The sequence below is a fragment of the Mercenaria mercenaria genome, chromosome 4 (genome assembly GCF_021730395.1).
Source record: "Mercenaria mercenaria strain notata chromosome 4, MADL_Memer_1, whole genome shotgun sequence".
NCBI lineage: Eukaryota > Metazoa > Mollusca > Bivalvia > Venerida > Veneridae > Mercenaria > Mercenaria mercenaria.
Window position 1 is genome coordinate 81,359,274 of NC_069364.1, and position 11,999 is coordinate 81,371,272.

The 11,999-nt window shown below is 35.0% G+C and overlaps 1 protein-coding gene across 2 annotated transcripts in view; it reads left to right on the forward strand.

Annotated features, from left to right (window-relative positions):
• LOC128556483 (uncharacterized) overlaps positions 1-11,999 on the forward strand; it is a 47,800-nt gene that overhangs the window by 12,346 nt on the left and 23,455 nt on the right. The window contains exon 1 of one of the 2 annotated variants that reach the window (XM_053541790.1): positions 11,445-11,604. The exons of the other annotated variant lie outside the window; for it this stretch is intronic. Within the exon in view, the coding sequence (XP_053397765.1) occupies positions 11,544-11,604 (61 nt within the window). The 5' untranslated portion in view covers positions 11,445-11,543. Of the gene's footprint in view, positions 1-11,444; positions 11,605-11,999 lie in introns of those variants that run through there. 2 annotated transcript variants of the gene reach the window in all.

Below are 11,999 nucleotides of genomic sequence, written 5' to 3' on the forward strand. Positions count from 1 at the left end.
TATGATAGAGGCTGTATTTTTCAATGGATCTTTATGAAATTTGGTCAGAATGATTGCCTCGATGGAATCTAGGTCGCGTTTGAATATGGGTCATCTGGGGTAAAAAACTAGGTCACTAGTTCAAATCAAAGAAAACCTTGTGCATGCGATAGAGGCTGTATTTTTCAATTGATCTTCATAAATTTATGTCAGAATGATTGCCCTGATGACATCTAGGTCGAGCTTGAATATGGGTCATCTGGAGTCAAAAACTAGGTCAAATCAAAGAAAAACCTTGTGTATGCGATAGAGACTGTATTCAGTTGATCTTCATGGAAACTGGTCAGAATGCTTACCTTGATAAAATCTAGGTCAAGTTTGAATATGGGTCATCTTAGGTCAAAAACAAGGTCACTAGGTCATATCTAAGAAAATACTTGTTTAAACTCAAGATACCACATTTTTTTGGTCCAGTTGTAATGAAAATTGGCCAGAATATTTGTTTCCATGAAATCACCAGGTCAAACATGTTTACACTGTTATGGTGTGTTTCTCAGGTGAGCGACCTAGGGCCATCTTATTCATAAATACCTTTTCAACAAATACAAGTTTATTCATGGTCTAAAACTGCAAGTTGTTGATTTATAGAGGCAAACGATTGAAAACGATTGTTTCAAATCTAAATAAGCAGAACTTTGCAATATGTCACATGACTGTTAATCAGTTATTTCTAAACATGGCAGCCACATGTAGCTTTAATCAACATATAACAAGGTAGATCGGAACTCTTCTTTGCTTGTTTACAATCTTACACAGTCAGCTATCAAATAAAACCGCATGGAATTAGAAGTTCTACTATACGACACAATATATTTGAAATTTTGTCTATGCATGTAGGAATTGCCAGTCTGACACAAAATACTTATTAATAGCTCTGCGTTAAAGTTTTTTTTTGTTATACTGACATTGGAGGTGGTCATTAATGAATGGGCCTCACTAACACTTGTATCATCGGTAACTCATGTTTGAAGTTTAAAAATCAATACTTAAAAATCAGTCCATGCATGTAGAATCAGAGCCCGTACAAGACACAGCGGGCGGACGGACGGACGAAAGGAACAAAGCAACTTCTAGACCCTAAACCAAAAGGACAATGATAATGAAATCAACCAGAATTACTCGACATGGCAATAAGGACCATACATAAGTATATACAAACTGTTTACTGACTGCAAGTATACACATTTTACACAAATGAAAGACGAAAGAAATCGCAAAAACACAGACAGACTAAACAGATAAAAAATATACATAAAGAAGTGACACTATGGGGTATATAACATGTCTACAAGGCAGTTTTTTTTTTTACTTTTATACAGCTGTATTCTCGATAGCCGACAGCTGACTTCAACGACTGCCTATTTCAAATACAGCGGCCGTTTTCGACAGTCTTTTTTTCTCGACCATGCCTTTTTCAAGAATAACGTAGAACCTGGAAACTTCACACAGGTGTTCCGAAAGGACACGTCTGTTAAACCAGATGATAAAAGTTTTCACATGTTGTTCATAAACAAAACAATTTGCGCAAAACTTTGGATTTTTGCTCGATTTTTCAAACTGAAGAAATTGTTAGCGAATATCTCAAAACGTAACGATCGTTTTTGGCCCAGAAATTGTAAATGTAAGCCATGGTCATTCCTTGACAAAACTGTCAAGTTGATTTGCAAGAACTGGCTTCGTTTTAATAGAAATAAATGAAAAACTTTACCTACCGATTTACAGCTGGGTTACATTTCCAGCTGGGTAACATTTCCAGCGGGCGTCAGGATAGCCGGTTATCCAGTGTGATTTTGGACTCATGTTAATTAATCAATCTTAATATGAATACACAGCATTCTTTCATTGTTTTTCTTTCTTTTTTATCTATATTTTTTCATTTAATCCTACTTTGTATTTTCATTGATATAATGTACATTAAGTTGTATGCAATGTATATATTTTCTCTGTTTGTGTATATGTTTAAATTTATCAATATTGGAGGAAAAATAAAGATCTATCTATTTATCTGCCTGTCTCATCATGTCCCAAATTTTCAATATTTGAGGAAAAATAAAGATCTATATTCATTGAAATCTTAAACATGACTACCCGCCCAACCAAATAATCCTTAAATTCCTTATGTACAAAATATTAACACCCACGGTTTTATACCGAGTCAAGGTACTATAAATTATTTATACTACCGTTTCTGACAAGCACTGCTTTCAATTCTATTTTTACGAAAATCAAAAGAATGCCTGGTCATTTTCAGAAATTTAAATTTCCTATTTGATATACCGTATTTTAATTATATCCGCACTTAAACCATTATTGGCACAATCTGTTAATCGCCTACGACAACAAGCATTGTGTAAATGACCGTGTCAACCTTTATAAAGTTCATTCAATGTACACCAAAAAAGTTGATTGTAACCATTGCCACGTTAAAGGCGTCGTATGTCAATAGGAACGCGTTCTTTAATGCAATTTAAACCGCGCCATGGGAAAACCAACAAAGTGCGTTTCCGACCAGTATGGATCCAAACCAGCCTGCGCATTCGCGCAGTCTAGTCAGGATCTTTGCTGTTCGCTAACAGTTTCTCTAATTGCAATAGGCTTTGAAAGCGAAAAACATGGATCCTTACAAGACTGCGCGGATGTGCAGGCTGGTCTGGATCCATGCTGGTCGCAAACGCACTATGTTGGTTTTCTCATGGTGCGGCTCATACATGGTTTTTGAAAAATAATAATCTGTGAAAAGCTTTTTAAATAAGCCTTTAGTTATTTTTTTCTAAAAAATATATTTGCTACTACCGTCGGATCAAAGTGTTTATTACTTTGCAATTATTTGGCTGATGAACAAATTCCGTTATAAAGCACCGTTGTTGTTGTTGTTGTTGTTTTAGTTTTCATCTGTGCAAGATAGATCATTTAAAAAGTTATGGGAATGTGGCAATCTATGCAGCTTTAGTAAATGTGTAGAAATATAATTATCCCGGACAACGATGGGTATATATTCTGTAACATGTTTGATATATTTAATAGGTAGTGTTAAATGCAAACAGTTTAATACATTGCTGTACTGATTTGAATATCATATTGAAACCCAAATATACCCAATTAATACTAACGGTTAAAAGTCGTTTCTATAGGTAGGCATGATATGGCATGAAATCAGACTACAATGAAAATACTTTAGTATCATTTCTTCTCCGACTCATTTTCTGTTTAACAGTAGATTCATAACCAAAAACGGAAAATCCTTTCGTTCAAAATATACTTCTCATGGTGCATGCAAAGTCTGTTATATTTATTTGGATTCCACATCATGTTGGTTTTATGGGAAACATAGATGCTGAAATCCCTTTCATTACCGCAGTCTTATTAGAAACGAACATATACTGAATTTAAACTGAATGCAAATGCTTATATTTCATATATATCGTCACGGAACAATGCTTAGTTTAATAAGTTTAGTGACATCAAACATACTTTAGGTGAGTAGCAATTGTTGGCAGGGAGGGGCGGATGGGGTGCAGAGTTGTTCTCGCTGTCGACATTTGTCTCTTTCTTGTCTTCACAAGAAAATCAACCTGAATGTATACTATGTAAAGCACCACCTACTATTATAGCTACTTTCCATAGAATCGCAAGCAATCTTATCATTTGTTTATATTTTCTTTATGGTTTCAGACGACTATTATACATATAAACAATAGTTGTATGTTGTATCAGAATGATATCTAGTGCACGTACTAGCATAATCTTTAGATAGATTTATATGTAAATATATATGTCATGAATACAAATATTACAAATATCACATTATGAGCAAACACCATTACAAACAAACATTCATTTATATCACAGAAATACCGATATGTTATATCTCGAATTGATTTAAAAGAAAAATAAACTAACCCTTTATTTTGAAAAGGAACTTCTGTTTAAGGTGTTAGGCCCATAATAGAGTACCTCATTTATGAAGAGTATTCAATTCCTACCATATACCTACTTTGACTGCAATTTTCAGCGGTGCGTAGGTTCAAGCCCCACTGCGAACACATTTATTTTCCGTATTTTCCTTTCTTTTTAGTAAGTTTTTACTTACTTCAAGACTTGTTATTAATTTATTATACAAAAGTGGGGGGGAAATTCATTTGATAAACGATTTCTTGCTGTTCAAAGTGAATTTACCCTTGAAACAGAAGGGGTAGAGTTAGACATCTTTAAAAATACTGAGTTACATGCTGTAAAAGTTCTCTATTTTGCCTTCACTGTTAAGACAGCATATTATGGAAGAAATGTAGGTAGGTTTTACTTCTGCCCCAAGGTTATTTTTGAATGAAGAGAGCAAAATTCGAAACAGACCAGCAGGATTCGACTTTAATTTTTCAATATTTGAGTTGGAATTCTGTCTCATTAAATCCGTTTACTCGAGACACCCTAGAAAAAATGATCTTGACAGGTTTTATTTTAAGTTTTATGATCGTTTACCAATAGTTTGATGTTTCTTTCATGAAAAATAATGAAATAATAAATTCTCTGCAAACGTTTTAGATAAAGGCCAGCACTTTGAAATTTGTCTCTACTTGAGCTTGAGGAAATACCACAAAACACAAATTTGTAAAAAAACGGTACGGTAAAAGATTTTAAAAATTTGCAACTAAGTGCGAAGCACGGTCAACTGTAGGAATATACCAAGCAAATGCCATTTTTTAAAACATTATTATTAGGGGCCTTATACCTTAATTCCTATTATGTTTTGTTCTGTTCTTATTTCCAGCGGGGTACTTGTGAAAACTTATCAAGGCAAACTTTGGTCTAAGAAAGACAACTCATACTAGCATGAATGGTAATCTTAACAAGAGTTACATTTTTCATTTTCCTTCTCATCAAGTGATATTGTACTATTTGGTGGCAGGGGAGTGCAGATTTGCGAATTCCACATTGACGTGTGGGTACCAGTGTTGAAATATCCATAGAAATCTCGTTTTTGCTTATTTTTCTTTGAAACTACTATGGACCATTGCAGATACTATAGACTACATAAAGACGACTCTTCGGTCCTATACACCTGTCGCTTTCCACGCCAGATGTAGTGAAAATCGGCCAAATCACCCGAATTTTATAGACCAAAAATAGCCTAACCGGGCCTCACTTTGAACTCTACCATTCACCCATTTTGTATTTTTAAATCCAATTTCGTAGCATATATGTATAGTACGAACATAGATGCATACCCAGGTGGTGTGGAATGTGTCTGCCAACCACCACTTTATTTCCCTAATTTTCACTTGAAAAAAAGTGGATGGATGACAGCCGCGCGTCTGGCCCACTTTTTGTTCTGATATTTATGTTTAAGCCTCAACCGGACGTACGGAGCTAGGAATTTTAAAACACCCGCCATGTAGAATCATTAACCGTTCCTCATTCCCCAGATATATTAAAGAATTAATAATGATAAATAACCAGTAAGATAGATATGCCTTTATATCTACCCTGTCATGTTCATACAGAAAATCGACCGGGCCAAAACTACGAAACCGCTCCCCTGCCACCTTAAATTTGACCTGTCAAAACATGTTTCCGGCTTTCATCATATTCTGTTCACGCCTAAATAAGATTAAAATGAAAGCCAGAAACATGTTTTGACTGTTCAAATAAATAGTGAAATAAAGATGTGTACAGCAATACCAACAGAGTTTGGAGAGAATTTTGTTTGCTAAAAGAGGGCAGGACATCGGGAGATAAATGACCAATAAGCACAAAGGGAAAGCAAGTAATCCCTTTAACGGTAACACACTAATCCTGTTTATAAAGAGCTTAACGGCTCAATACAGTGACCGATAGAGAGATATTGTATGCAATCATTTTTCGGTGTTTTTCTATTTATTTAGACTATATCTTGCACCTTCTCAAGTTTGAATTGTGCTTAAATTCTAATTTACCTTTTGTTTACGGGTGTAATTTTGAATTTAGAAATTCGATTATATATTAGACTTATTTTTTGAAAATCGAAGAAACTGTTATAGAGTAACTACGTTTCCGTAATAATTAAGTCGACATATATGCCTATGATTATGAATTTTGTAATTACCTGTAAAAGAAATTAGGACCACACCTTTAGGATATGTAAAAATATATATCATGTCACATGCCCTGGCGCTGCAATAAACATTATTTTATGCAACATGTATTTTAATGTCATACTGGCAATCTGAGTGGAGTGTAAGAGTTAGGCAAGTCAGTAGTGATCTTGAAACAATTTTCAAAGCACCTCTTTTTATCTTAACCTTGTAAGAAGGTTGAAACATGACAGGTAGCGAACAAACAGCAAGAGAGCATCTCCTATGGTTGCTGAATGTTGAAATAGGGTTGATCAGTGTCACGATCAAGTTTCAACGTTGATTCATGTGCATGAGCTTAGCCAGAGTAGTCAGAGTTTCTAGAATTTTAACATGTTAGGATTTCATTTGCTCTGGTTATTCTGGCTGGCCAGAGTGGCCAGAGTGGTCTAGGATTTTAACATGTTCTGACTACTCTGGTCAGCCAGAGTTACCAGGATTACATTTGCTGTGGTTACTCTGGCTGGCCAGAGTAGCCAGAAATTCTAGAGTTTTAATATGTTCTGGTTACTCTGGCTGGCCAGAGTAGCTAGAGTTTTTAGGATTGTAACATGTTCTGGCTACTCTGGTCAGCCAGAGTAGCCAGAGCAAATGAAATCCTATCATGTTAAAATCCGGCTACTCTGGCCAGCCAGAGTAACCGGAGCAAATGAAATCTTGGTTACTTTGGCTACTCTCACTGACCAGAGTAGCCTGAACATGTTAAAATCCTAGAAACTCTGGCTACTCTGGCCAGCCAGAGTAACCAGAACATGTATAAATCCTAGAAACTCTAGCTACTCTGGCCAGCCAGAGTAACCAGAACATGTATAAATCCTAGAAACCCTGGCTACTCTGGCAAGCCAGAGTAACCAGAGCAAATGAATCCTGGTTACTCTGGCAACTCTGACTGACCAGAGTAGCCAGAACGTGTTAAAATCCTAAAAACTTTGGCTACTCTGGCTGCTCTAGCTAAGTTCATGCACATTGTTGATTCAACGTTGTGCCTGCTGGGAATATATCGAAGTTTATTTCTGAAGTTCCAGTTTTAATCTAGTCAGATTTGTTCAGTCTGTATTTTTTCCTTCGTCAGATCACGTAATAAGATCAAGTTTTCTTAAATACGGAAAATGTTTTGCTCAAACAATGTTCTGCATATTTTATACTTCACCGAAATCATATAAAAGTTATATAGAAAGTCTAATCGAGGGATAGTCAAACATAACTATAAACAAGTTAACGGCCAAGGATTCTGTAGTCGATAAAAAATAAAATCAGTATCATGCTGATTTAGCCTGCAATTGGACTCCTGTCGTAATATCGTCCCGTCAAGACGGAATAAAGTAATTTGATAGAAAAGGAAATAATAATTTTAATATAAGAAACATAATTTAGTAATCTGAGTATAAAATACATTCATTTGATAAGCGACCCGATTGTTTCATGTTCAGATTGTAAATAAGTACTTGCGCATTTGTTCATCTGTATCGGAATGCATTTATTTAACCACTTATCATTTGTTTATGGTATTTAGTTTCATGTCACTTTTGTTTACATTGCATTTGAGCACAAACTTCAAAGTTGTACACACTTGTCTCGTTGAAACCGTTCACTCAATTATAATACAATATAAAGTGTATTTGTTTAGAAAATATACGTATAATGCAGGTTTGGTTGTAAACAGAATGCTACCCAGAATGTCTCAGCACAGTTTCTGGCCTCCATGGCCTCGCTGACTTCAATAACTTGCCTCCTATCGATGTAGGTTCGAGCCTCACTTGGGGCGTTAAATTCTTCAAGTGAGGAAGCCATCCAGCTGGCTTACGGAAGGTCGGTAGTTCTACCCAGGTGCCCGCTCGTGATGAAATAATGCACGGAGGGGCACCTGGGGTCTTCCTACACAATCAAAGCTGAAAAGTCGCCATATGACATATAATTGTGTCGGTGTGACGTTTAACTTAACAAAACAAAACAGCACAGTTTCAGGTACCAGAGGACACGTCGGCAATCAGCAAACTATCAAGCCAACATGATACCTTTCTTAATGAATGGTTGAATTCTACATCCCATACAGGGAACAAGCAAACGTACTTACTTGTCAACCAACCTTTCTTGTCTATTTTACTCTTTCTAACCTAAATCTCCACAAATTTTCAAATACGATCAGAAAATATAAAATTGAGGGTGGATATAGGCATCAGTACCCAAGAAAGTAATCAAGTTTCTTGATTTTGTCTACATATTCTTAACGTTTACTTCATTCTTACTTTTTATTGCTTACTATGCAGCAAATTCCTGTTTGTCTACTTTTTGCTGACGATTGATAAAAGATATTTGTCTAAAATCATTCTCCACCATTGATTCATGTGGGGATGTTGTCAGTTACTTGTGGAGAAGGAAATCAAAGGAAAAGCTTGTAAACACTCTAGAGATCACAATTTTGCCCAGTCGTAATGAAACTTGGTCAGAATATTAACCTCAATAACATCTTGGACAAGTTTGATATTGGGTCATATGGGAATAAAAACTAGGTCACCAGGTCAAATCAAAGGAAATGCTTGTTTACATTCTAGAGGTCAAATCTTTGGCCAAATCTTAATGAAGTTTGGTCAGAATGGAACTCTCAATAAAATCTTGGACGAGTTTGACACTGGTTTATCTGGGGTCAAAATATTGGGGTCAAAATCTACGTCACCAGTTCAAATTAAAGGAAAATCTTGTTTACACTCCAGAGGTCACAATTTGGGCCCAATCTAAATGAAACTTGGCCAGTATGTTACCCTCAACAAAATCTTGGTCGAATTTGATATTGGGTCATCTTGGGTCAAAAACTAGGTCACCAAGTCAAATTAAATGAAAAGCTTGTTAACACTGTAGAGGCCACATCTGTGACTGTTTATTCATGAAACTTAGCCAGAATGTTAATATTGATGATCTCAAGGTTTATTTTGAGTCTGGGTCATGTAGGATAAAAAAAACTAGGTCACCAGGTCAAATCAAAGGAAAGGTAATTTACACTGTAGAGGCCACATTTATGACCATATCTTAATGAAACTTGATCAGAATAGGTCACTAGGCCAATTCAAAGGAAAAGTTTGTAAACACACTAGAGGCCACATCTATGACTGTATCCTCATGAAACTTGGCCAGAATGTTAATCATGACGAGTTTTAGGTTAAGTTTGAACATGGATCATGTCGGGTCAAAAACTGGGTCACCGTGTCAAATCAAAGGAAAGGCTAGTTTACACTTTAGAGGCCACATTTATGGCCATATCTTAATAAAACTTGGTCAGAATGTTAATCTTGTTGATCTTTAGGTCAATAGGTCAGGTGAGCGATACAGTGCCTTCATGGCCATTTGTATTTTCTCTGACTCGCTTAATAAATCTAAATTTATATGACAGTAACCTAATATTCTCTATTTATTACATGTTTGACGTTGCAGGAGTGTAATACAGCCATTAAATAAAAAGGATACTACACTAGTGTAATAAAGCTTTGACATTGACGTCATTTATAGTATAGGCAACGTCGGTCAAATTGACTAGTTTATTTAGCAGAAGAAAGTTTATTTTTGGTGTTTCGACAAGAAAAGCTAAAATGTGATATGTGATAAAAAAGAATTCATCTTACATTTGTGACTATCCACATTGAATTATTAAACTCGTTGAATAAAATTGATAAAAGTGCTGTGTGCAGTGTATTAAAGATTTACTACTATAAATCCGTTTTAGCTAAGTACAAAGTTATACAATCTCGTCAGGCATACGTATGCTTTTGACAACAAAGAAAGTGACGGCAGACGATTTCAGCTTTTTCCGGAAGTAAAGAAAATAAAATGAAAGTAAACAGGCTAAACTTGAAAGCGAAAGTCGCATTTGCATTGGTCTATAGTCAGAGGTCATGCTCAGGAGTCTCCCTGTCTAAATGTATGCGCGTGGACTTCTTTTTGTTTTTGCTAATGAATGGGGAGTCAATTTTCAGCAGTTTCTAACGATCTGAAAATACTTAGGCTTAAGCACGTTCATATACAAAAATATTCGAAACAAATTCACAGGGATCCGAACGGAGCAAGTGTATATGGAGATTTTTGAACTTCGTCTAATCGTTCAAAAGGTCTTTTTTGATGTTGTCTAAAAGTGACAGCATATGCCTCCGATGTTAGATATTTCAGTATTTGAGAGCTGTACAGACCTAGACATTACAGAATATTTTCAAAATGAATTTCGTGTGATAAATATTGACTCTACGGAAGCGTGAAAGGGCCATCAGACGCTTATACCTTTTATTACGTGAAAGCGCGGGAAGGACATATAATATTTTCACTTGCCCTTACTCAAAAATAAAATAAGAATTGCAATACGAAATATCGCATTGACTGGCATGATAAAAAGGTACGCGGGGTTTATATTCGTTAAATATAAAATCAGTCATAGTTGTGGGTATGAATTTTCTTTGTCTATATTGCGTTTTAATGGCACTATTCAGTACCGTTTACATCTGAGTCCGGAAAGGATCTACACGAACTGATATTCTCTTATAATCCAGTTTTATGAAGCAAACTTTTATTCTCGATAAGATAATTGTTTAAACATGAAATGATGTAATTTTTTAGACGACATAACAAATTTGCAAATCTTCAACAGTATCTCTAGCACAAGGTGTAGAAATAAAAGATATGGAATTTGTTTCATTAAAAACTAAGAGTCAAATTTCAAATTGGCATTTATGAGCAGCCTAACATAGCGTTAACATGTAGGTTTAAACCAACCGCAATGTTAGCTAAGATTATTTTGCACCTCTCCTATCATTAAAACCTTTGTACTTATTTATTTACTTACGTTTTATTTTTCAAAATGAAACCGAACACCGATGTTTAATGGGAGAAAGATCCGATTGAGTAACAAACTGGAATGCGATTATTTTTCTTTTGACAAACTCTAACAGGTTTCAACTCATTCTTTATCTTACCAGGAAGAGGACAGGTCACAAACCATTGAGAACTTGTAAATTTATGTTTCGTTTTTCAGTCCTTGCTGTGATAGGTTATCAACATATTCCTATAGAAAGCATTATCAGCTTTAGCTTATAGTTTATAATTGTATAAACGTAAGTAAAAATGATGCATTGCTTTGCTTCTCGTGGAATTTGAGATTTATTTCCTTTGTTTTTATATTTTCTTTTCTTTTACAATTTAGAATTATTTATAAAACGGAAACATCTCGAATAATGAATACTGACGGGTATAGACAGTACACTAAATGCACTTGGTCTGGCCTAAAGACCATATTGAATATTTTCAGAAAATCGCTATTTGGATCAATAAATCGTTGCCGAACGACCAACGTGTTCAGGCTTAAACTGAATTTTCTTCAAACGTTTATAAGGTAGAATTAAGGGCGGATATTACTGCAACATGGATGCAATATTTCAAACAATATGCCTTTGCATATTCGTAATTTCATCAATCACTTCGGGTGAGTAATTTTATTTTATTTCACACCTGGCTTACATCTATACACATTTAATATTATATCTAAATTATTATTGTTAGTACTCCCGACGAAGAATTTTGCTATTAATGTAACATTACTTCGTGAGTCTAGCCTAATACGCCAAACAGAAATTTAGTATAGAACGGAAAAAAACCAAACAGAATTACGTTCAAGCACTTTTTATATGTCATATGTATATTTTGCACGACGAAAACATAACATATTTCTCTTTGCGCTTCCCTTTGTTGAAAGAGGGATAACTTCGAATCAACGCCAGGATCCCAAAAATAAATAAATAAATAAATAAATAAATTTGAAAGCTTCGAATCAACGTCAGGATTTCCAAAAATAAATAAATTAATTAATTAATAAGTAAA